We start from the raw sequence: 26,641 nt of genomic DNA on the forward strand, positions 1-26,641 counted from the left end.
AAGAGGTGGCGTGTGCAAACATGAAGCCAGAGAACACAAGTCCAACGGGATAGACAACACGGAATAACTGGGGACCAGAGGGCCTGGATTAAACTGATTTTAAGACTAGCACCAGTTCTGAAATCCCAGGAGTCAGGAGACCCGTGTTGTGCGTTCCTGTCTCAGCTCTGCCACTGACCAGCAACGTGACCTTGATGGCATTGCTGCAGCTCATTTTGGGGGGTTCTCTCTCCCCATCGGTAGACGGCAGTGAGATGGAGGTATGAAGGGATGAAGGGGCTAAGTTGGATGCTCACAATCTTTAAGTGCAGCTGGAGCATTCGACCCTCACTTCGAGGCGACCCTTGTTTGCAAATGAATTGCTTCCCGAAGGACGGCTCAAGTCAGGAGCCTCCTGGCACCTTGAAAGGTGCTGTGGAGGTGGTGTGGGTGACGGTTGCCAGGAGGGTGACCTTAACCTTTCTCGAGGTGACAGCCCTGAGCTGTCATAAGGCAGGAGCGACGGGGAGCAGGGGCAGCAAGTTGCTCTGGAGAAATACCCTAGGGGGCTGCTGCAGGGATTTCTCTGTACAGATGTGCAGTGGGACAGACCCTGGACCGGTGGCCAAGAAAGGGCAGGGGCATTCTTCCAGAAACAGCTTCTGGAAGAAACACCTTGGATTCTGGCCTGTGATTTAACACAGGGAGGTTGTGAACCAAAGTGGAGAAGTGGGAAGAATGCTGGACTCGGAGTCCTGGGTTCCAGGGGGATCCTCTACTGTGGATCTCAATTTTCTCACTGAAACATGAGGGGATGTCATTAGCCCATTCCCAAGGTTCCTTCCAGACCTCGCATTCCGCTAAAACCATCCGTGCTGCCTCCAGGATGCCTGCAGGGCTCAAGCACCTGCTCCTGAAGGAGCAGGCTGGGCCCTAGGTGGGGCAGGCAGGACGCCCCAGTCACCAGTTGCACTGGAGCAACTGGCATTTCACACAAGCCACTGGTGCAGTACAAAACATGCTCTTATGAGGGAGTGGGAGACCAGGACGTTGGAGGACCCCTCGGAGGATGGAGGTGAGCTGGAAGAACAACCAAAGCCCTGCCACTGTGCTGTAGCTGCTGCCCTTGACAGGAGATGGGCTGGAGCCCTGTTCTGGGGTTGGACAGCTTTGGCCCGAGAGGCTGTGACTCTGTGGCTGTTATATCTCTTTAAAGGGGGCAGCCTGCAGGTGGCTGGTGTGACATCTGCTTCCTGACATGTGTCCCAGAGCAGGGCCTGCAGTGTGGCAGGGAAACTAATTTGAGCTGCTGCTCGAGCATGTGTGGAGTGCTGTGATGAAGGGCATCCTGATTTGGAACTTTTGATATTTTTTCCCCTTCCTAAATTGGAGAGTGTTTCCATAACTGGCCTCCTGGGAAGTGCAAATGAGTCTGATTTTCTATTTTTCAGAGCCTACCATCTCAGGGCCACAAGTCGGAAATGTAAACGGACCCTGATTTTGTTGTCAGGAGAGGCAGACCACATGCACACTGCTCAGGGGACATGGCTCTGAGGCCCGCAGGCTGGGTACCCTCTCCCTGCCTCCCCCAGGCCTGTGCCAGAGCCGAGACTGTACGGCCTCCCCCATGGAATGCCCTCAGGGAGGGCAAGTCGACCTCCCAGGCGCTGTCTCCTGTGTTACCACGCTCAGCACACTCCCAGCTGCCCCTCCCTCAAGGCCAGACAAGGCCAGGCTCTTCTGAGCTTGGTTTGCAGGCTCTGCACTTCTTCCCATCTGGGTCCCAATTTTTGTCTTGGGATGCTCTCAGTCTCTGGGTGAAGTTGAGCAGAAGGAAAGGCATGGGAAGACATTCCAGGTGTGATAACAGTGTAAGAAAAGGCCCAGCAGTAAGGATGGGACACCTGAAGCAAGGACAGGACACCTGAAGCACATAGGCAGGGACCCCTCTCTGGGAGAAATGTTAGAAGGGCCAGTTTAGGGTAAGAGAAAGAAAATGGAGTCTCCCCAGGCAGGACTCTGGACCACTCAAAGTTGGTCTTGTAGAACCAGCTTGTCACACAGCCAAAGGTTGAAGATGGTTGAGTCAGAGACCCAGGCTTGGAGGCAGTCTTAGGGTGCTGACATAGTTTGGATTTGTATCCCCACCCAGACCTCATGCTCAATTATAATCCCCAGTGTTGGAGGTGGGGCCTGGAGGGAGGTGACTGGATCATGGGGGTGGATCCTTCATGAAAGGTTTAGCACCATCCCTTTGGTGCTGTCCTCATGATAGAGTTCTGATGAGATCTGGTTGTTTAAAAGTTTGTAGTACCTCCCCTGTCCTCTCTTCCTCCTGCTCTGGCCATGTAAGATGTGCCTGCTTTCCCTTTACCTTCCGCCATAACTGTAAGTTTCCCGAGGCCTCCCCAGCCATGCTTCCTGTACAGCCTGCAGAACCATGAGCCAATTAAACCTCTTTTCTTTATAAATTACCCAGTCTCAGGTATTTCTTTATAGCAGTGCAAGAATAGACTAATACAGGTACCCAGTTACAACCTCTCATTTTTCAAATGAGAGAAAACTGAAGCCCTAAGAGGCACCACATCCTCTTGAGGTCACACAGCTTGTCAGTGGCGGGGCCCAGATGAGGACTCAGGACTTCTGATGTCTCACTGAACCTCCACAGCCCCTCCTGCCTGCACCAACCTCTGCCCACCTCCAGAGGCAGAAAAGCATCCTCACCTCTCATGGGGTGCTAAGTGCATACAACTCAATTTAGGGACACTATGGCATGGAAGAGAAGGTAGTTGAGGGGAAGGTATCAGCACCAACCCACTGAAGGGAATGTGAACAAGCCTCTAACCTCTCTGGACCTCAGTTTCCTGATCTGTCGACTGTGCTGAACAGTACCTGTCCCCCAGGGTTGTCGTGGACATAGATGGAAAGGATGACTATAAAAGCTTCTGGTAAATATTCAGGTCATACAAATACATTTTCAAGTACAGTTGACTTATCAGCTCAGTGAAATAGGCATGCAATGTATTTGTTTTTTGCTGAGTGATTCACCCTTCTGTTGAGTGATTCAAGCTGAAAGGTCCATATGCCCTTAGGTCTCGCCACATATTCCAATGCAACCCTCAACTGTGGGTGAACGGATTAAACACCTCTATTTAAATAAAGTATCACCCAGAGTGGGAATACATTAAGCCATGATCATCCATTAATAGCTGAGCCTAATGAGCTTCCACATTTAAGTCCAGCTGTCGCCCAGCAGGCTGGGGACTTAGGACAGATACAATGCGATGGGTAAAAGAAGCCATCCAGGAGCAAGGCCAGGATGTAGCAGGCCCTCAGGAAGACAGGGGGAGGTGTGGCAGGATGTGGGTCTTGGGAGGAGTCCCGGTCAGTTCAGGGGGAGCAGGAAGACCCAGGACCCTGCTGACAGTGGGGAGGAGTGGTCAAAAGGAGGGGGTACTCATTGAAGAGGGGAAGGGGACTCAAATCTACCTTTACCAAATTTAGTTCCATAAACCCAGGGTTGGACTTACAAAGTACGCAGGGGTCCCATCACACACAGGATGAGCTTAGCAGCTAGCAGCGTGAGGGGAGGTGGCTTCATCTTGCCCCTCCCAGCCTCTCTGTTGAACAGAGCAGACACCAGTATCCCTACTGGCCAATCCCCATGGCCCTTCCCATGGGCTTCTAATGCTCCCTGCCCTGGGCCCCCTTCTCACAAACTCCCTTCCCAAAGATGGGCCTAGGACCCACCTCAGGGATGAGAACTCACCCACAGTGGCCGCCATGCCTGGGGAGAACCGGTCCTCACACAATCTCCTCAGGAAGGATGTCTTCCCCACCGCGGAATTGCCCACGAACACAATCTTGAAGAGCCGGTCAGGGGCAGAGGGAGAGCTTTCCTCCTGTGGACGGCACACAGTCTGACCAACTGCAGGGAATGGTCTTGCCAGCCCCTGCCCCAGCCACCAGAGGCCCTTTACCCATCCCTACAGTGGCCCCTCAGGAGGTGCAGACCGGCCTCCAGACCTGCACCAGGAGGCTGCCACAGCCTCAGAATGCAGTGAGCATAGTCGGTCTTGGGGCATGGAGGCTTTTTCCAGCATCCGCAGGAGGAAGGAGAAACAGCCACCCAAGCGACATTTGCTGTCTGCCTCCTGTGGCAGGGAGGCAGAGGCCGACCCTGGATTCCGGTGGGGTGTAGGAGGCAGCACGCTCACGGATAAGGACAACTCGGTGCTCCAAGTGTGACGGGGCACAGAGGAGGGGATCTGAGCGGTGGCTTCAGGAGGGGGCAGGAATTCTTTCTGTGGGGAAGGACAAGGTGGGGCGTTTGCACGGAGAAGGAGAGAAGGACAAAAGAAGGCTTATCCACATCACAGGGACAGAGACGTCCCAGGTTGGGACAGGGAGCTCCTTATTTCTGCCCTATCCTCGGAAGCCTGGACTAAATGGAGGATGCTCTTGCCTCCCTCTCCGTCCATCTCATCGGTTCCCATCGAGGCATTGCCATCTTCCTTGGGTAACTGAGGCACGAGGGTCTCCACTTAGGAAACTGGGAAATGCTAGGCTGCTGGGCAAAGCTTCCCAGAGTCAGCCAGTCACTGCTGCCCTGTCTCTTGGGCCCAGCAGAGGGAAAGGGCTGGGACAGGAAAGCCCAGAGGGGAGTGAACTTGCTCTAGGACAAAAAGCAAGCAGGAGGTAGAGTAAGGAGCCACCTTCCAGCACAGCGTCCTTCTGAGGAATGATCATTCATTCCAGGAGCTGCCGCTCAAACGCAGGCATCTTGCCTTCAGGCCCAGCTCAGCGTTGCCTGGTCACATGGGGAGGCTCTTTTGAATCTATTTAAAAGTGAATTTGGGGGAATTAGCTCCTGTCATTGAGCAAATACTATAATGTAGTGGCAGGTGTATTAGCAGTACTTGAGTTTCAGATAAAAAGCCATTAACTGCCTTTTGGAGAGAAATCAATTCCATGCAGTATTTAGGAGAGAATTCAAGGTCATCTACAAAAATTTAAACTAAAAGTTAAAAAAAAAAAAAAAAAAAAAACCAACCTGCACTCAAAAACTATGCCTCCTGCCCCATTTTCTTTATTCATGCAATGCACAAGGGCACCAACTCTCTGCTGGTTCCTGTACTTTTAATTGTTATTTATTTGAGACTAAAACTCAATGTATCAATCTAATACACCCAAGCACAGTACAGGATAGGGAAGGTGAAACCCAGGATGGCAGGCAATGGTCCTGGTGGTAGAGGTGTTGCCTGATCCTTAGCCCTGTGGCTACTGCCCCTCCCCAGGCAGAGCACTTTGATTTTGCAGGCAAAAGCCCATAGACATATCAATGGCTCAGCGTCAGGCAGGACTCACCTCACAGGGGCAGCAAACTCTCAGGTATGTTCATGCACTTAACCCACTGTCCCCTCTGGGGGACAGGCCACCTGCCACAGGACAATAAGATGGCTGGATTGCGGGGAGGGGGCCGGAGAAGGAGTACCTGGCTGGCAAATCAGAAGATCTCTTCTCACCCTCCCTCCCTTCATGCTTTTTAATTTAAAAAATAAGACTTTAAGAAATAAAGTGTATGCTAATTTTTAAAATTAGGAAATACACAAAAGTAGAGAAGAAATTAATTCTTCATAGTCTACCCTACCATCCTGAAATGGTCACTATTCATATCTTTTTATTTTTATTTTTTAAGAGACAGGGTCACATTCTGTTGCCCAGGCTGGAGTGCAGTGGTGTAATCATAGCTCACTGCAGCCTTGAACTCCTGGGCTCAGAACTCCTCCTGCCTCAGCCCCTGGAGTAGCTATGACTACAGGTATGCATCAACACGCCTGGCTAATTTTCTTATTTTTTGTAAAGACTGGTTCTTGCCATGTTGCTTAGGCCGGTCTTGAACTCCTGGCCTCAAGCTATCCTCTCAACATGGCCTCCCAAAGTGCTGGAATTACCACCATGGCCTCCCAAAGTGCTGGGATTACCACCATGGCCTCCCAAAGTGCTGGGATTACCACCATTTTACCAATTCATATCTTGATGCTTTCCTTCCAACTTTTCTTTATATCATCTTTGTTTTATTTACAGAAATTTGAGATATATAAAATTTTATCCTACTTTATCATATATTATTAACTTACAAATTTTTTTAGTCATTAGAGTTTTGAAAATACTTTTAACAGCTGTATAATATTCTAGTGAATTAATATACTATGCCTTATGTCCCTATTATTGGACTTTTTAAAAAACTGTTTGCTATTATAAATAACTCTTGCATTCTTGAGTTAAATCTTTGTCTGATTTTGGTTATTTCCTTATGAAGAATTCCCAGCAGTAGAAGTGCTGGTTCAAAGGATATGGTATTTTTAAGTTTTTGATTCATATTACCAAATGGGTTTCCAGAAGGGTTGTACCAATTTACACCTCACCAGCCTTGTATGGCAGGGCCTGCCTTGCAGCAGCCTTCAAACGAGAGTACCTTCTCTTGCTGGAGCTGTTACGTGGCTGCTAGTGAATCATACTTCTTCCCTGCTGCAGTTTCTGCTCCCAGCAAAACGGCAGCAAGACCTCGTGGAGTGGGCACAGAAGTGAGAGAGCTCAGTGAGGAGGGCTGGACTCCCCATCACTGCGGGGCTGGCCTCTCTCCCCTCTGAGCTCTGACTTTCCCATCTGTCAATGGGGAGAATAAATTTCTGATCTGACTCATCAGATAGCAGTGAGGATAAAATGCCATAGCAGATGTTTGAGCAGACGCTTAAGCCTTTTTCTTCAACCCCAGCTCCTACTGACCTCTTCTTTCACATTTTACGGGGACATCTTGGAGTTATATAAGACCCTATTTGTACCCACTGCCAGCAAGTGTAGGTCTGTGCATTGAAGGGGATGTGGAAGGGCATGCAGGAGGGAGGGGGACCCCACATTGGTGCCACCCAGCTCTCCACTCTCCCCTGCACCAGGGCCCTTGAGGAGTGATCTGCAGGCATGAGTCTTAATCCTGGCCTGAGAATGGTAACCTATGCCGGGAAGTCCATTAGGTAGCTCACACCCTAATGCAGCCACTGGGAAAAGTTCAAGGCGGCAAAGGCTCAGTTCTCAATGGCTGCCGCGGCGTGCAGGGCGGAGCCTCTTTCACACTGCTGTGGATCGTTCTAAACTGTTTCAGAAGGCTGAGTGCAGGATGAGGGCTCGAGGGGTCTATTCCAAGGCCTGGGTCCCAAACGAGGCAAAGAACATCTACCACCATGAGCCAGAGGAGCCGCTTTTCATATGATCTCCCTTTTCCTACAGAATTTAGCAGGAAGACCTGGTGGGAAGTACAGGGTCACACTGAAGGGAGGAGCAGGCACGGAATGTTGGGATGAAAGTGTGATCAGCTGATTAAGAACCAAGAGAAAAATGATGGTATGCAAACTTTCTAAAGCAGGGCCTGGCTCTGCTAAGAGCAGTTACAAAGCATGCAACTTTAAAAGTGTATGAAATTGTATGCGAGGAGCTTGGCATACAGTCTAGCTTAAGTAGGTGCTCAGTTAATGCTTTTGAATCTGAATCGGAAGAGAGAGCACAGGGTCAGGAAGGGGGCAAACAACTGTGGGATGTGATGAGGTTTCTCTTCAAATAATCTGATCAATCTTTTCTTCTTTAATTCAATTTTCTCAATCCCCAATTTTCTCCTTTTTTCTCCTTTTCTTCCTTCTTGCCTTTGTTAAATGCCCAGGCACGCCACAGTACCAAGCGTTATCAGTACCAGCTCACATTTCTTTCCTTATTTGGAAAGGGGACTAACTTTCTGGCTCATTACAGACACCCCTTCCCCTTTCCCTCCACTTTCTTTTACGTGCCCACCCTATCTAAAAAAAAATCAAATGTTTAGCCAGCCAGGATTAGTTTAGATTGTATGACCCGACCCCGGCCAATGGGGAAGGACTTGCGTCAGAAATAAAGGCTCTCGTGCCCCTTTGTTGAGGTGTGCTCTCATGGCAACTGGCCAAGAAGGCACCCCTCTGCGCAGAAGTAGAACTGCTTTGCTAAGAATCCTTTGTTCAAATGTTCAGTTTCCTTAGGATTTTGAGCGTTATTACAAACACAACAGAGGTTTAAGGAGAATTTATCAGGACCCCTGAGTCTCCCCCCATGACACTCAGCTAAGCAGGGGAAAGTGGTATTTGGAGGACACATACGTGGTGAATCATAAGACCTGCAGCATCTGACCTCCTGAGCTGCCTCTCCGGGCGCTTGACCTCAAATGCAAGAGACAGATCACAGAAGTGATGTGCATGAACCAAGGTAGGCTGTGCCCTTACCTTACGCAGGGCTTCTTTTCCAATAGGCTGCCCTCGGGGGGATGTGGGGGTGAGTTTCAAGGGTGGGGCCTCCGGGATTTGTCCCTGTACCCCCTGGTCAGAGACCTCTTCCTCTTCTGAGCATTTGCTCAGGGGTTGCTCAAAGCCACCATCCAGGAGCTGGGGCAGGGGGTCTTCTTCAATGGAGATGATTCTGCGGAGCGGCCGGGGGTATGGACCCCCAGGCCCTGGCTCCCCGGTTCCTGGCTCCTCTTCTGTTAGGGGATATCCACTCAGGCCCAGGGAGCTTCTCCTTGGGATGCCAAACACCTCCTCCTCCTCCTCTGACTGGCTACTGGGGCGGGGAAGAGAGAAGAGTTGGGAGGATTTCACAAAATATTTCAATATGGGCTGCATAACAGCTTTTGTGACGAACAGATACCCAAGGAGCATCACACCTTTGGACAAGAGCAGTCCGGGAGAGGGAAAAGCAAACCAGCCAGCATTCTGCAGCTCATTCATTCAACACGCTTCCACCAAGTGCCTGCTGCCACTGCTGCGGCAGATGATGACAAAGATGATGATGATGATGACCAAGTATTCAGTAAAGATGCCATTTACAGATGGACATAATCCCTGTCCTCACAGAATACTTGATTTAGTGGGGGACTAAAGCAATAATGACACAAATAAATACATCATTTACAAATTGTGAGACTGCTATGAAGGAGAAGGAAAGGTGAAGAAACATGTCTCAGACTCAGATATAAAGCACCCCGATTAACATTCGCAGGTGGCCTTGGCTCTGCTCCCAGCGCCAGCCCTTACTCACTGTGTGTCCTTAGGTAAGACACTTCAACTCTTCAGGCCTTGCTGTAAAACGTGGCCCATCTGCTCTATTCCCAAATAAGGCAATGCATAAAAACAGACATGTTTGCAAAACATCCTCAGCAGTGTGAGGGGTGCTGTTGCTTTGGGAGGGCCCCCCACCTCCAGACATAGCAGGTCTGCTGGCTCACAGGCAGCTTCCCCCTAGACAAGAGGCTTTGGGTCAGAAGAAAGCCAGGCAGAGCATCTCCATCCACCTCTCCTTCCTCTCCCTTTCTCTTCCCCTTTCTGTATCCCTAGAAGTCACAATGAGGAGTAAGTGGCTCAGAGGCCTAAATATCTTCTAGAAGCATTTGAGCACTAAGGGCAAGGAGAAGCTGTAGGCAGTGCAGGGAATCAGGGAACTGGATGTGGGGGTCAATGCAGAGTCTGTATTTTCAGTAGGTTTTGAGAGCAAAGGCCTCACAGAAATTGTCTTAAAGGAAGTTTGACAGGGAGGACCTTAAGTCCAGAATTGAAACACACACACACACACACACGCATGCACGCACGCACACAGACTAGAAAAGAAAATGGAATGGGGATGAAGCAGTGGGGTGATAGAGCCAAAGGAGAAAGGAACTAAATGAAGGACACAGAATATGCAGAACAGAGAAATACACTTTCTTTTGCTCCCTGATTTAAAATATGTATTACTCTTAAAGATCAACAGTAGAAAGGAAAAAGAAAAGAAAATGCAGGTATCACCATCCTGAAATTAACTGCGATTCTGCAAGATAAATTACGATATAGTGCTTGCTTAAAGAAAGGGTGAATTAGTTTGGATTCCTTGATATAAAAAATAAAGGATTTGCAGCAATTAAAGCACCTTTCCTTTGACTTATAAAAACAGTTTTAAAAAAGCTAAGTGTCTTCTTTCCAGCAAACTTCCTATATATTGCATCAAGCTTATTAAGTGCTTATTTGTTTAAGAACACAATTGGTATTCCCATCTACTTTTACTCTGCTTACACACACACAAGTGACTATTTGTATGTACACATGAGCAACTATGCATACACACACACAGAGCATGTTTTTTCAAAGGCTTTGCAACCAGAAAAGAAATAGTCACTTAAACAGGCCTTAAAACAGAGCATTTCTTGGAAAAAGCTTTCTGTCTGGGAAATTCTCAAGCACTACTGCCGTTCTGTAATACCTGCATCACGGCATGACTGAGTTCATTTTTGGTTTTACCACCAAGTGCTCTCTGCCATCCGTAGGGACAGCAGCTACTTTTGTCAAAGTCTGCATTAGAATTCAGGGCTCACAATTTGTTGCTTACTTGATTATTGTCTGCTTCTTCCACTCAACCAGAAATTCAATGACACAGAGGTAGGTCCATTTGGCTCACTACTGTATATCCAGCAAAGAGCACAGGAGCTCACACATAATAGACACTCAATAAATATTTATTAAGTGAGCATTTAATAATGGAGATTAATGGTAGGACCCATGTCTAATTTATTTTTGGAGGCTTTACAGAACTCAAAAGAATGTCTGGTACACAGTAGGTAATCAGTAAACGTCTGTTGAATCAATCAATCAATCCATTCCATTCTGAGGAACCAACAGGCCAATCACTATTGCAGAGATTTGGCTCCCAAATTGTATCTCATTATTCAGCTATTTAGAACAAGAATTCATGATGATCAGGCCCAAAGGTTTTACTGATGAGCTGATTTACATCTCCAGAGTCACTTCCCCTTTGCATATCTTTTTCATTTCATGCTTGCAGTCTTCAAGGTCTCTCTGGGTCTGATACTGAAGAGTCGGGATGCCTCTATCTCTCCGTGGCCATCTATGTGGACACAGCACATGCCAAAATGAAGAGTGGGCAGGGGATTGGTTTGTCTCTCAATGAGCAATGAGCCAACCTTTGGGTACTCAAGCTCAATCATGTGCTGCCCAAGAGCAACAAAATGCGTTATGTTTGAGTTAATTAAATATAAGTCATGGAAATGATCTGTCAAGCACAGGCCCCAGCCTTGTCTGTAAAAGGAGTTAACTACTGGAGATTCTATTTGACAGTTTAATTAACCTTCATAGCCAATATAGTCATGTTCCTAAAAAACCAAGTGCATCGGCCGGGCACGGTGGCTCACGCCTGTAATCCTAGCACTTTGGGAGGCCAAGATGGGCAGATCACGAGGTCAGGAGTTCAAGACCAGCCTGGCCAACATGGAGAAATCCCGTCTTTACTAAAAATACAAAAATTAGATGGGCGTGGTGGCGCACCTCTGTAATCCCAGCTACTTGGGAGGCTGAGGCAGGAGAATCGCTTGAACCTGGGAGGCAGAGGTTGCAGTGAGCCGAGATTGCACCACTGCACTCCAGCCTGGGCGACAAAGCAAGACTCTGTCTCAAAAAACAACAACAACAAAAACCCCAAAACCAAGTGCATCCATTCTGCTCAGCAGACAGCAGTGTAGTGTTACCCAGCTACACACTCCCTCCCTCTCCCTTGACCCCTCTCCTCTGCTGCTCTGCAGTCCCTCTCTGCAAACACACAGTAGGGTGGGGCAGCCTCAGAAGACAAAGGTCTCTCCTGTGGGGTTTGCTCTGCACATTCCCCCTCTGGCTTGGATGTCAGAACAGGGAGGGGCATGTGTTCCAAGATGTGAGGGGAATGAGTGCAGCTGACCTCAGTTTCCGCACCTCTCAAGGGGTCAGCAGGCACTGAGTATGGGCCCAGAGCCAGCTCCCAGTGAGCCTGAGAGGAATGAAGGGATGAGCAAGTGGAGATGACTTACCTCCTAAGAATCCCTCTGCTGTCCACATATTTGCCTATCATGGAGCCAGATCTCTTTTTCCAACTTGCCCTGGAAGCAGCTGTGTTTGCCTTGGCTGCCTTATTTTTCTGTAGAAACACAAAATGTCCTCAGATCCATGCCTATTTGCCCCGATGTTTGAACAGAAAAGGGCTCATGGTTCCCACCTCATAGACTAGGCTCTAGGCAAAACTCTGAAGGGAGTAGGCAGGGTTCTGGTCTCCCTGTTATCATCTAGCCACTCTTCCGTTTTGCCATCATCCCTTACCAGAATCCCTCCATCTCCTTTCCAGTCATCTAATCAAATGAACAAGTACACAGTTTACAGCCTGGGGTCCATCATGCTGTTCACAGGAGCACTGATGATTTGTAAAAGGAAAAGAAGAGATAAGTGTTTAATGCATATTTTCTATACATATTTCTAATGCATCTAGAAAATATACATTAAACACTTATCTCTTCTGAAAAAATATATCTATATTTTTGAAACAGGGTCTTGCTCTGTCTTCCAGGTCAGAGTGCAATGGCATGATCACAGCTCACTGCAGCCTCAAACTCCTGCACTCAAGCAATCCTCTAGCCTCAGCCTCCTGGGTAGCTAGGATTATAGGCGCCCTACCATGCCTGGCTAATTTTCTCATTTTTTGTGGAGATGGAATCTTGCTATGTTGTCCAGGTTGGTCTTGAATTCTTGGCCTTAAGTGATCCTCCTGTCTCACTCTCCCAAAGTATTGGGATTACAGGAGTGAGCCACCACGCCTGGTCAGACAGAAAAAAGAAAAAATATTTACAGGCATAAAAAACTCTGTGAATCTTTAATTCACACTCTTCTGTCTGGCTCCAATCCCTTTTTATTTCTAAAGCCTCAGATGTAATGAGAAAGTAACTAGCCAGGAGGATCAATTAACTCAGTGTTCTGTCCTGAGCTAGCATAAGGTAGTTCAGCTCTTTGGTGGAAGTAGGCTGGGTGTAGATAAATTACTAACATCTGTAACACAGAACCTGGGTGGAGCAGGGGTTTACAACCCCCTTTGCCTATGCTCCCTGACAGATGTCTTCCAGGAGATGAGGCGGGGGAGTTAGACTGCAGGAAATCTCTCTCGTTAATTAGCCATCCCATGATTCCCAGTGATCCTTAATGAGAGGAGGGGCTGCAATGCTCCCAGAGCCCCTGAAGGTATGGCTATGCTGATTCTAAATCAATCTTCAATTCTTATTGAATTTATCCCTTTCTTTGATTCCCCACAGAAGTTCTTAATTCCATACCCCTTTCAAAGCAGAATGAGTTTGGCAGGTAAAGGGAAGGGAGGTGAAGGGATTCGGGTGACATTTGGTTGGAAGTTTTAAAATAAATTCAGTGTTACTTCTAAAACAATTATAACCATTATCATCATCAAACAAACATGTGTAGGCTCAAGTCTTGCTCTAATAGTACACACAGGTGGGTGGCAGAGATGTTTGCTGCCAGTCAGCAATGGAAAAGAAACTGTGGCGTAATGCAGTCCCTCAGGGATTTGCAATTATAAAGCAGGTCAGATCTAATTTAGGGCAAACCAATTGCCTTCTGCTGACCATATCTAGGTCACCGTTCAGCTAAGGGTGCAATCCACATCATCCCCTTTCCAAGAATCTTTCTCAAAGATTCCTGTTGTATGGAGGGGGGATGGGAATTCACTTTCCTCGTGTGACAGCGGAGGTCATGGTCCAAGGCGGTAAATGACTTGCCCAGGGACACACATGAAATTCATAGGATGGTAACCCTGATAATTAGGAAGTCACATCAATCAATTTGGCCTTCATTTTTCATCCGTTCAAAGCACCCAGTGGCTCCTGTCTAAAGGGAAAGATGAGTAAGAACATGGAATCCTAGGTTTTGGCCAATGTGGTCCACAGTGAAGACCTTCAAATAAATATAGGACTTCATGTCGTTTAGGAAAGTGTGTGTGTGTATATATATATATGTACATACATATACACACATATACACATACATATATATGCACACACACTATATATATATAGTTTATATATATATTTATATAGTATATATTATATATATATTTATATTATATATATATAAACTGCAGAATGCACTTTGGGGTTCACAGCTGGGAATTTCATCCGTTAATACTAGAGGTGGAGAGGGCAGTCCAGATGACCTCAAAGTGCTTAGCAGTTTTGTGATTCTACGACTCATAAATATATGCACACACTACATATAGAGAGAGAGAGAGACATGGTACTCAGGTATGGAAGAGTAGGGGTCCCTATAGGATAGAGAAAAATTGTTCATAAAATCAAGTATGAAAACAGTGAAATACACATTTCTAATGTGGTCTATGACAGTATAAAATGCAAAATTTTCATCGAGATAAAAATTTAAATGAAGAAGAAAGGTGTGAGCATTTTGGTTTAGAAGTGATAATGACATTTCAACTGCGCCATCTCATGGATAGAACTATCATTTCTGCATCCAAGAAATGTGCGACCCTCCCAAATATTTCAGTCTTGTTGTGCCAAGAGGAAACTGCATTACTCTGTGGAAAATTAACACGTTGTTACCCAGTAGGCCACCCTGAATTTTTATTATTTGCACAACGTTTTCATGCCGTCATCCTGCCAAATAGATCCCGAGTGTCAGGACATTGCTGGGCCAGTCTCGACATGGATCTGGCTGTCCAGTGGACCACAGCCCTTGGTCCCCCACAGGTAAGGGAGAACTGGCCAATTACCTGAAAACATATGTCCCGTTCATCTCGAAGGTGCTTGTTCCTTTCCCTGTGGATGGTAAAGGGGAATCTATTCAAACATGGAGTTTGCAGTTGACAGATCCAACGGCAGCCAATTTGCTATTCAGATGGGTGCAGGGGAAGGTGTGGTATGGAAGACAGGGGAGTCTGTGGAATCTCCTTCCATAGGGATGTGATTAATGGTAGAGGATAGTTTGTGTGTACAGACAGGTACACACAGATGTGGGGGATAGACTGAATGCCCTTGAGACACCCGTGGCCCATCAGGATTATGCATGGCCTCTCTTATTATTAGGGGCACTGCCTACAGAGGGGACCTCAGCATTCCAGCTCCACCTGGGAGCTTCCTGTTGGGCTCCCTCTTTCTTTCTCTCTGTGCACCATTCATTCATTCATTCACTCATGCATGCATGCACGCATTCACTCAAATGTCTCCTGAGCACCCACTGCATGTCAGGCACTCTTCTAGCCATCAAGGTCACACCAATGACCAAAACAAAAAGTTCCTGCCTCACAGAACTTGTATTTTAGTGGAGGGATAACTGTTACTGAGAAAATAAAGCAGGAAAGTGGAGTAAAAGAAGCCAGAGTGTGGAGTAGTATTTCAACTCCAGTGGTCAGTGACGCCCTCACTGATAAGACAGCATTTGCACAGAGCCTTGAAGGAGCGGGAGAAGCATTCCAGGCAGAGGAGAGGCTAGGGCAAAGCCTTGTGCTGGGATACACCTAGTGTGGGCAAGAAATAGGAGGAAGTAGAGTGCCCAAAGGGAGAGTAGTCAGGAGATGAAGCGAGAGAAAAAGTGGATGGTGGTCAGGACCTGTCTCTTCACAGCCCTGTGGGACACTGTACGAACTTTGATTTTTACTCCAAATGAGATATGAAGCCAAGGGGCTGGGGGTGGTGGGGGTGAAGCAGATGGCAAAGAAGTGTCAAGATCTGGCTTCAGTTTTCAAAGGATCCCTCTGGATGGGTGCTAAGAACAGATTGCTGGGGGCAAGGGTGGGGTCCTGACACTTGACGAATATTTTTAGCAACATGGAGGTCATTGGCGACCTGGGTAAGAACCGTTTTTTTTTCGGAACAGCAGGGGGAAAAGGCCTGATTGGTGGGTTGAGAATGTGAAGAAAAGGCGTGGAGACAGTGAATGTGAACAACTCTTCTGAAAGTTTTGTTGTAAAGGGGTTGAAGAAATGGCAAGGCAAGTAGCTGGGTGGGGAAGTGAGGACAAGAGATGTTAGACAAGAAACATTAGAGTACATTTGTAGGTATCTTCAAAAGAGATAAAACTGACAATGGAGGAGAGAAAGAACAAATGCTGGACTAGTCCTTGAGGAGCCAGGAAGGGACAGGCTCTAATTCTAGAGTGTGAGTTGGGCACAGGGGTAGGGGGTGGCCTCTGTGACGAGTATGGGGAGTACATCCACCGTAACAGAGAAGAAGGCAGAGACATGGGCATGGGAGGAAGCTCTTATTGCATGGTTCCAGCTGTGAAACAGGAGCAAGCGTGAGGATGGAAAAGGAGGAGTCTTTTTTCCAGGACTTAAAGTAGGAGCAGTTGGGAAAGTGAGTTGACTGGGTCTGCAGTGCGATTGCAGAATGCACTTGGGGATCACAGCAGAGAATTTCATCCGTTAACACAAGAGGTGGAGAGGGCAGGCCAGATGACCTCAACGTGCTTAGCAGTTTTGTGATTCTATGACTCTTCTGGCCAGTGGCCTCTGAACAAACCCACACTTTTGAAGGGGAAGGGAGGGCACAGCCATGGTTAGGCCCTGATCATCATAATGCAGCCATTTATGGAGCACTTATTGTGGGCCAGGCGCTCCGCTAAGTGTGTTGTAAACTATAGAAAGAGATTTTAGGTGGGGCCTGAGGTGTCACCACCTGGGCAACTGACTTCCAATTCCACCAGTCTTGCAGAAAACATTAGGAATGTGCCAGGGTTGTTTTCAGTTACCTGCATGAGGTGAGCAGGCAGGCACACAGCCAGGGCCTTCAGAATAAGTCAGGAGGGACATGGAGGTTATTTCACAAGTCCTGAGAATGGCAAAGTGAGCTGCTCATGCCAGAGGGACCCTCGCTCCGCGCGGAGCTGTGAGTTAGCACCGTTGCACATGAGCAAGGACCTTGGGAGACCTGGAAAGTCCCACCGTTTTTTGGAAAGCAGGCTGCGTTGTTTCCTGCTTTGTGGCTTCCTGCTTTATGGGGATGTAGCCATCCCCATACAGAAGCCTCAGTATTTAAAGAAACGTATCTGCTTTTGTTTGCATCGCTGCTCTACTGTGATTCCTACTCCCATGTATCATCTAATTCTCAAAAGAAGCCTGTCAGCTAGGCATGGGAAAATTAAGACTCGGATTGGTTAAGTCAACTGCCCCAGGTCACACAAGCTAATGAGAGGAAGTGCTGGGTTTTGAATCAGATCCAGCTTCAAAGTGCATGTTCCTAATCAAGTGCCCTGAAATTGCTTGCGTTTGTACCCACTGTCCTTCGGATGGCAGCCCTTCTCACCCCGTCACACCCCAGCTGTTGTCCTGATTCCACCACCGTCCCACCCCTCCCCTCCCCTGACATTCCCGCTGTCCCCCACCCCCACCTCAGCATTATCTCTCCCTTGATTCCTGGTGGTTTCACTGTGAAGGGGAGATCTGCCATAAGGCCTTCCCTCCACCTCTCAGCTTTCATTAGCCATTGGGGCTTAAGCTTGGTAACCCTGGATCGATGGCACAGAAAGGCCTCAGGCCTTTTGTGATTCTGCACAAATGCTAGCCTCCATTAAAAAGACCCATAAGTATTTGTAGAGAGCTGCCTTGTCATTCTCCCCTGCTCATTCTCTTTGAATCTACCCTTTCATTTTTTTCTAAATGCAATAGAAAAAAAAGACCCCAAACTTGTCCTTATACGTTTTGTTCTCTTCCTTTTACTAAAGTCTTCCTAAGAATCAAGACCTTCGCGCAAATGGATTATAGCCTGGTCACCTAAGAACCCCTTTACATGTTCCCTGGCTCTGGAGGCTGAATCATGTACTGAGCACAATCAATCTGAAACGCATTCAGGTTAAAGCACTTTTCCATTTGGTAGCATCATAGATGCCAGACACAGTGAGCTTCCCTTGCTTTCACAAAAACAAAAACCTTCATAACATAACTAGGAAGTGATTCAAAACCACTTGCACTTCAAAAATCAGAACCCAAAGTCCTTCTGTTTCCTCACCATTCCCCAAGAGGTGCTCAGCAGGCAGTGACTTAGAAACTTCATGGGCAACATCAAAAATTCCATCTTTCCCCACACAGGTTTGTCTTTCTGAGGAGGGGAGGGTGGTGCACATTCCAGACCAGTAAACTTTGAGTTTATTGCTGGGGGTCTTTGAAGGCTGAGAAAGCTTTTTCTTGGTGCTCTGTTTGTGATTCATTTACTCATTCAACAAACATGAACAGAACACAGCCGAGTTACGGATTTCCATTCTGGCCCCATCAGCGAGTAGCTGTGTCGCCTGTGGTAAATTACTTCTTTCCTCTAATATCAACTTCCCATCAGTAAATTCCTGTGAATGAACTGCCCTACTCACCTAACAGTTTTGCTGACAATGAACGAGATAATATTTCTAGCATAGATTAAATGCTCATTAAATCCAGCTCTGCTCGCATGTGATCAAGTACCAAGCACAGTCCTGTGAGGGACTCAGAGGAGTGGGGCAGAGCCTCCCCACCAGGAGGAATAAACTGGATGTGGGCGCGTGTGTAAACGGACCAAACATAATAGAGTGGCTACTCGGTGGTCCAAACCCTGCACTGGGGACCAAGGGAATTGAGGGCACTCTCTCAGCAGGCACGTTTTTCCAGCACGTAGGCAAGGATGACCCTCAGACTGGTCCTTCCGACCCCAGGCTTCTGGGAGGTGCTCTCAGCACAGGCCAGTGCCCACCGACGCACCTTAGGAAATCCAGCTGCTTGAGGAGCCCGGCCTTCTCGCGCTGTAGACTCTCCGTCACACGGTACACTTCCCTGAGGAGGAGGCAAACACATGGCAGTGAGCTCCCAGGTGGAAGCCGGATGCCCGGACCCCTCATGCTGGAGACCAGCAGGTGATGCCGCGCTGGGGACGGAGGGCATTGGAGGAACGTGGCCTCCTCCTGGAGAGCTCCTACGGTATGCAAGTGCTTTGGGCATCACACATGGCCAATTTGGGAGGTGAACTCATCCTCATTTCACAGACTCTGACCATCAAAGAAGTCTGCTAAGTCTTTCCAGTTCACACAGACAATCCGCGACTGAACCAGGGTCCCCTCCTAACCCCAGACCCAGCTCATTCCACAGCCACTTCACATGCCACCTGTGAATAGGCTGGATGGTCACTAAAGAGTTGGTCCAGGCTCAAAAACCAAACACCACATGTTCTCACTCATAGGTGGGAATTGAACAATAAGAACACGGACACAGGAAGGGGAACATCACACACCAGGGACTGTTGTGGGGTGGGGGAAGGGGGGAGGGATAGCATTAGGAGATATACCTAATGCTAAATGACGAGTTAATGGGTGCAGCACACCAACATGGCACATGTATACCTATGTAACAAACCTGCACGTTGTGCACATGTACCCTAAAACTTAAAGTATAACAATAATAAGATAAATAAATAAAAAAGAGTTTGTCCAGGCTCCAAACTGCCCTATCCTATCCAGACTTCAGGAAATTCAAATCAATATTCTTCTCCAGCCAGATCTTGAAGGGTGAGAGCAGAATTTGTATTACCTTCCCTCCCAATCTCACCCCACCCAGAGGCTGGTTCAGTATGTTTTTAGGAGCTCTGGAAGAATCACCTTCTCTTTCCCACCCTCCTCCCAAAGTCTCCAGATATCTGGGCTTTTCACTATTGGGCACTCATTTCTCTGACTTATGATCCAGCTGTAATGCAGAGATTGAATGTATCTATTATAATCATTGATATCACTGTGCAAACGTGTTAATTATAACAGGAGTTGTGAGGAAAGGAAGAGAGAGGCAGGGAGGCTGTGAATCAGGGCAACTAGAGGGCAACTCAGGTGGGGAGGTAAGGGCTGTGTCTGGTTTGTTTACATCGATACCCTCAACACAGTGCCTGGCATGGAGGTGTAATCAGCAAATAGTTGTAGGAAGAAAGAAAAGAGAGAGAGTAAAAGAGGTGAGGGGGAGCAAAGAAGGAAGAAAGGGAGGGAAGGAGGAAGAGAGGAAGGAAGGAATGAAGGAAGGAGAAAAAGAAGGAAGAAAAAAGAGGAAGGAAAGATGGGGTAATTGGGGAGGTCTTCAGCATCACTCAGGGAAGAAAGGAAAGAAAAAAATAAGAACTTAGGTGATAATGGGAAACTGGCTTAACTTCACAATTCTGTCTTCATTTTTCCTTCTGTGTTCTATACCATGCTTTAGACATTTTTTAATCATCCTCCGATCTTACTACAAGGGTTCATAGTTTCACGTTTCCAAACTGCAGCACAGCTTTTCATGTAGGGAGCATCTCGCAAGTTGATACAGGCGTCACTTTCCATGGGCTGTCAGGGCTGCCAGGCTGTGCACACACTGGGCTGGGCAAGGACCCCACTGCCACCCCATCAGTATCATTACTGAGCTGGCAAAAACTGCACCAACATGCTGGCCCACAGGACTCTCCTGCCAAGCTCCTATTAACCTGATTCCTTAAGCACGATGTTTCTTTTTTTCCCCACTTTATAGAATAATTGCAAAGTTAATTTACAGCAATAACAGGCTGAATGAAATTCTAAGTTCAACACAGACAATTCCAATTGAGCAACAAACTTTCTCTGGCTCCTGCAGAGATGCAAATTCCTGACATTTTATTACCAATTATATTTAATTTCAACTTGAAGTAAAACAATGTATTTCCCATTATCCAAACTGGGTCTCTAAACCCCTGTCTGGCACTCTGCTGTGATGAGTGCTCTGTGAGCAGAGCTGCCCGCTCCCGACTCTGGGCCCTGGGAGCTGAAGATCCTGGTGCTGTGCTTTAGGGCCCCCCCACCCCACCCTGTGTCCTGCCTCTCTCCAGGGGTGGCCAGGAGCTCACAGCTTTTTCCTCTGCTCAGGAAAATCATTCACCAGGGACTTAAGGTCTGGGTTCTCACGGAGCGTTTTACCAAATAGCCAGTTCCCAAATTCTAAGTCTTCTCTGGCTCTGCATACACAGCATCAGTGACCACTGGAGCTACATATCCATACATATGTATTAGAAATACATGTGAATACAGGTACTGTTCTATTTGTCTAGTAAACATATATCTGCTTGGATATTTGTACATCCATATATACACACATATATTCAGAAATATATTTTTGTGTCAACAAAAGAAAGGCACTTCTGAAAAAAGAAAGACACTTAGATATTTGACTAAATGACCTCTAAAGTCCTTCTAACCTAGAGGTTCTAAAAGTGTATACATGGGTAATATGTAAACTGAAAGGGAAAGAACCTGCGTTTGTTTGGAGTGGTAATTGGTGAGGCGTTTATGGTTACCCTTAGGGAACTGCTGTTGGCTGTTTTAGGGGAGGGATGAGCTATGGAGCACTTCACAAGCCATACTGTCCAGTGAAAAATGCAATGCTAATGCAGAACAGTATGCTTAGTACGCTACTGTTTTATAAAGGAAAAGTGTGTGTGTATGCATGCGTGTGCACGTGTGTGCACACACATATATGTGCCTGTCCCTGCATATACACAGCATACTCTCAAAGGATCCACAAGAAACCATGGCCAGTGGCTCTGATGACTGCAGATCAGGGCCATGTGGGGGACACAGACTTCTTTTTGAACGTATAACCTTTTGTGCCTTTTGAATTTCCTGCCTTGTCATAACTACTTACTCAAAATAAAAGTTAATTAAAAAACAGAGTTGCTGCTTCTCAGCTGACCTTCATCTTTACATTATCTCTCTGCTTGATAGTTCTTTCTTTATCTCATTTTAAAATCTACTTCTGCTACCTTGAGCATCTTCAGAGATCAGGAAAATTAATTTTGCCTGTTCAGAATTCTTGCTGATCAGTGACTAAGCCTGTTTACCTCCCAGCTCCACCCTTTCCTCTCCCAGCTGCTCTGCAGTAGCATGGGGCAGCAAGACCCTGTCGGAGAGCATGGGACTATCAGGAGAACTGGGCTCCGTCCTTGTTATCCGGCACTAGCTAGCTGCATGGCTTTGGGCAGGTCACTACACCTCTCTGAGCCTCAGAATCTTCATGTATGAAATGAAGGAAGTGACCCAGAGCATCAAAGCCCTCTCCATCTGCCGGTCTGCAACCCCACTCTATGGAGAACAAGCTAAGCCTCTCACTGCACTGCTCTCCCGGCCTCCCTGGACGGGACACGCTCTCCGGGCCCCAGCACGCTCACCGGCTGCACAAGAAACTGCAAGCTTCTTGAAAACAAGTTTGTGAAGGTTCTGGAGTCATATTTCTCTCTTCCTCCCAACCCTCCCTCCCTCCCTCTTTTTCAATTCCCAGCCTCCAGAGATTGTGTCTCTGGCTTGGTTAATTAAGATAAGACTTCAGAAAGCTTTGAATCCTCATGCTGTGATGTGATGCTCCAGCACTGGGTGTTTATTTCCATTTGCTGTTCTAATGCTTGTGCCTTCAGATGTTTGTTGCTTTTAGAGCTCGATTGAATTTCAAGAGCCTGCATCCTTAATTCTGTTTGTAAAGCTAAATGCCTGTACCTTGTTGACCTGTTCTCAATGAGGAGGAACTAACTGATTTTGCTTGTTCACAATGAAATATGTTGTCCTTCCACAACTGGTCATCCAAGAATTGGAATGGAGGGGCTTATTTTAAGTCAGCTACTTGGGAGTTTTTTTGTTTTTGCTTTTTTTTAACTAGGGATATCTTACTAGGGTGAAATTCCCAGCTCAAACATGTCTCCTTCCTTTTACCCCAGGCAATTAGTGCCAAATGGTACAGGATTCCGCACATAAGTCAAACCAGCAGAGCAGTTTTATTTAGGCCTATAGACCAAAATCCTGCCAGCAGTCAGACAGAGTGAGCACCTTCACTTTTGAACAAGGGGAGTTAACATCTATAAAACAAGTTCCGGTAAGTAGCACTGCCCTTTTCCCTAAAATCAGACTTTCAGTACTACCTGGTACCTTTCAGGATCAGACACACAACTACCTTTTTCAGAATAAATAAATGAATGAAGAGTGCATGAACGAATGCGTGAGTAAATGATAGCCAGTCCGACTCTTGTAAGAATATTTTCTGCAGGCTTGTTATTCTCTAGGGAAAATCGGCAAGACGTGCCTAACTCTTAGCATCTTGGGAGAGTTACTTAAACCTCTGAACCTCAGTTTCCTCCTCGATAATAGCAGAACCTGCTATACCAGGATAATTTTTTTTTTTTTTTTGAGACGGGGAGTCTCACTCTGTCACCCAAGCTGGAGTGCAGTGGCACGATCTGGGCTCACTGTAACCTCTGCCTCCCAGGTTCAAGCCATTCTCCTGCCTCAGCCTCCCGAGTAGCTGAGATTACAGGTGTGCGCCATCATGCCTGGCTAATTTTTGTATTTTTAGTAGAGATGGGGTTTCACCATGTTGGTCAGGCTGGTCTTGAACTCCTGACCTTGTAATCTGCCCGCCTCGGCCTCCCAAAGTGCTGGGATTACAGGCGTGAGCCACCGCGCCTGGCCCAGGATGATTTAAAGATCAAACGAGAGGATGTCAAATTATCGACATAAGTGAGATATATTGAATGCCCAGCACGGTACCTAGCACAGAATAAATGTTTGCCAAATGAATAAGTCATTGACTATATGGATACATGAATATACAAATAAACAAATGAGAATCCTCTGCCCTGAGCCTCAGAGTACATTTGTTCTAAAACCTAATACTCCCAAGACAAGATAAATGACTGACTCTTCAGGGACTCCTCCAGCTTAAGGTGCAGACCCAGGCTTGATTCTGCCTCAGGTGTGCCTCTGCCTAGTAAACTAACCCCCATGGCTGGATGCCATTGGCAGGTCGGGCCCTGAGAGATGTGGGGTTTCCCCCTACTGGGACCACACAGTTGAATCTGAGGAACATGGTGAAAAAAATGGGCAGAGATGGAGAGGCGAGTCCAGGGCAGTGACACATGCTCCATCAGATCATATGCTGATCCTGGAAGCCTCCCTGCTTCCCTCTGGTCCCTCTTGGCCTCCCAGGTCTCTACACGACCACAGTCACTTAGGGTCTGTGTGCTCACTCAGCATTTGCCCACATACTATATAAAACAACTTCTGGTAAGTACTTGTTTTATATAGTCATAAAGTAACATATGAGTACATATGAGTAACCTCATATTTGTTTGCGGAATAACATGTCTTTCTAATCACAGAATGCATTTTCTGAGAATGGGGCTGTACATTTCTTGTCAATCCTAGGCAATGCTGGACACAGAACTGGTCTGCTTAATAGTGTCAGAATCCTAGAAGAGTGTTAGAAGAGTCTCAGGGAGCAACAAGCCCACATCCTCTTTTCACAGGCAAGGAGACAGGGTCTCTGAGCGGCGAGGGGACATGCCCATAGTGGGGGGTGGTGCGGGAGGACAGCAGAGGAGTGGACAAAGGCTGGACTCACATCTCCTTCTCTTGGTGGAGTTTGCAGGCCTCTTGCTGGAGGCTTTCCAACTGCTGCTGAGCATCCTGGAGCTCCCAGGAAGTCCGCTCCAGCTCCCGGGCCAGCTCCTGGTTAGTGAGTTTCAGCTTGGTATTCTCAGCCTTGGTCTCATGCTTGTCATGATGCAGGGCTGTGCACTGACCTTCCAGCTGCAAAGGAATGGGGAGCAGAGGGGAATGAGGAGTGACCACCATTTTCAGGAGGGCCTGCCCTGGCCTCACCTTGTTTTCTCTGCTTGGCAGGCAGGAACCGTCACCGCCACCCCTCACTGGCCTCAAGCCTAAATCAGCATTGTCCTCTCCTCAGTTCACACGTACACACTCCTCTAGGCAAGAAGGAGCTTTCAGACACATCTTGTCTCTCCCCTGTCTCCACATAGGACCACTAAATAGTCCAGGAGGAGCTGCTACACTCAAAAAGACCACTAGCAAAGGAACTTCCACAATCCGTCTGTGTGAATGGCCTTGAGATCTAACCTAAATCCATCTTGTTGTCCTTTAAGCCCATTTCTTTTCCTTGGTCCTTGATGGAGAAGGGGAACAGCTAAATGGCCTGCTTCATAAAACCATCCTTCCCAATTTTGCACGCTGATAGCAAATCTATATATTCCCTTTTCTCCTCTCAACTCCAATTCCATTAATCTAGAGAAGCTTTTAAGGGTAGCCAGAAGCCCTGAAAATTCTTAGGAAATAACTAAAACAGTTCAAACAGAACATAGACCTTTTCTATGTCCCTAAAGCAACTAAAAACCCTGCATTTTTATAGCTTCAGCTTTTCTTGGCTGTTGATTATGCTTTGCAGAGCTTCCAATCCTCTCACCAGAGGAAGAATCAAACCAAGGTACATATATCATAATAAATTTAGTTTAATGAATGTGGCCAGCAAGGGGAGGAAGAAGCAACAACAAGGAATTTGGCTGATTCTCAAGAGGCTCCTGTGTAATCGGGCAAGCATGCAGTAATTAAATCCAGTGGCAATCATTCATTTGAGGGATAAATGTAATTGCTAGGAACTTAATGCATAATAGAGAGGAAGAGAAAGAGTAGGAGAAGCAAGGTACAACTGTGGATGGGGAAATGGGGAGGCAGCTGGCAGTTCCCGGAGTAGAAATCATCTTGCTGCAGAAGGAAAGAGACCTAAATTCATAGCTTGGGTAGCAGCAGCAGTGGAATAGTCTCTAGTCTTAGCAGGGCTGTCTTCAAGTAGATTTTGATGTGCTGCTAAAAATAGCCCTCTCTATTGAAACGGAAGCAATGTGTCTTGTCTGTCCAGAGCTGGATTCCTTCCAGCCCCAGGCACAACAAAACAGGATGCCAGTGGCACCCTAGCCTGTCTCCCTCAGGAGCCCTTGCTAAGCAGTGGAGGCCACTAAGTAGGAGGCTTGCCTAGGTAGTCAGTCTTTCTGGGGTCGTTAGCCAGGTACTCCCAGCCATAGAGACACAGCCATATAGACACTGCCCTGCAGAGGGCACCACCCAGCCTGCCTCCTGGAGGCTCGGGTACATCAGAGAGGAGTGTCTGGTGTCTGCATCCTTCCTGCAGGGATGGAAGCAGCCACAAAAGATGCCAATGAACCAGTCCAGGCACCACACAGCCAGGGAAGAGACAGGCTGACCTTGGAAGAACCTGTTCCAGCAGAGGTATCCATGGCCATATTCTAGAGGGAAGAAACTTATCTGCAGCCTCCCCCCAGATATAGTGGTAGACAGTGTCTCTTGTACCTCAGCATTCCCCTCTTTTCTTATACAGGAGGCAGGAAACAAATTCAAATTTTGGCATTCTCGTGGCTCCTGGGTATAATTATAGGAACATGTCTGCAGATACCTCGTGGGGGAATGCTCGGCAACTTTTCCAAGTGAAACACCTGGTATTGGAGAAGTAAAGGTTTTATGTTGGGATCACCTGTGATTTTAAATGCTATCTTTTGCGCGACTAAATAGTTCTTCTCAGGTTAAAAACTCAAAAGTCCTTAAGTGAATGGCAGGGAAAGTGGGCAAGAGGCAGAGAAAAGGAGAGAGTGAAGAGCCAGGTACTCTGGGGCCACGGATGGCAACATACCCTTTTCTGCTTCTGGGTGAGCTGCTCCAGCTCCTGCTCCTTACATAACAGTTTCTGCTCCAGCTCTTGACTGCGGGCTTGAAACCTCTCTGTGTCCTGCCAAGCCAGAAAGAGGGACACACAGGACCCAAATGTAGCACACCCGGGTTATAGATTTTTTTTTTCCCACCTTGAACCTACTCAACATCAGGGCCCATCCTATTAGACCATGGGGCTTTTCCCACAGCACTGCAGGGCTCTGGTAACCTGCCTGCCCCATCAGGGAGGACCAAATGAGACAGAGATAGTGCAAGCGCTTAGT

The 26,641-nt window shown here is 47.3% G+C and overlaps 1 protein-coding gene across 4 annotated transcripts in view; it reads right to left on the reverse strand.

The window, feature by feature from the left end:
- CRACR2A (calcium release activated channel regulator 2A) overlaps nucleotides 1-26,641 on the reverse strand; it is a 146,637-nt gene that overhangs the window by 17,255 nt on the left and 102,741 nt on the right. For 3 of the 4 annotated variants that reach the window (XR_010148240.1, XM_016922807.4, XM_016922809.4), the window contains exons 9-15: nucleotides 26,341-26,436; nucleotides 24,244-24,431; nucleotides 18,580-18,651; nucleotides 14,629-14,674; nucleotides 11,879-11,985; nucleotides 8,280-8,613; nucleotides 3,749-3,881 (exon numbers count right to left, since the gene is read on the reverse strand). Coding sequence is in view for 3 of the 4 variants with exons in the window: in XM_016922807.4 (XP_016778296.4) it covers nucleotides 3,749-3,881; nucleotides 8,280-8,613; nucleotides 11,879-11,985; nucleotides 14,629-14,674; nucleotides 18,580-18,651; nucleotides 24,244-24,431; nucleotides 26,341-26,436 (976 nt within the window). In the remaining variant the exon portion in view is untranslated. The remainder of the gene's footprint in view (nucleotides 1-3,748; nucleotides 3,882-8,279; nucleotides 8,614-11,878; nucleotides 11,986-14,628; nucleotides 14,675-18,579; nucleotides 18,652-24,243; nucleotides 24,432-26,340; nucleotides 26,437-26,641) is intronic. The other variant, XM_016922808.4, reaches the window with a different exon arrangement.

This window comes from Pan troglodytes, chromosome 10 (assembly GCF_028858775.2).
Source record: "Pan troglodytes isolate AG18354 chromosome 10, NHGRI_mPanTro3-v2.0_pri, whole genome shotgun sequence".
In the NCBI taxonomy this organism is placed as follows: Eukaryota; Metazoa; Chordata; class Mammalia; order Primates; family Hominidae; genus Pan; species Pan troglodytes.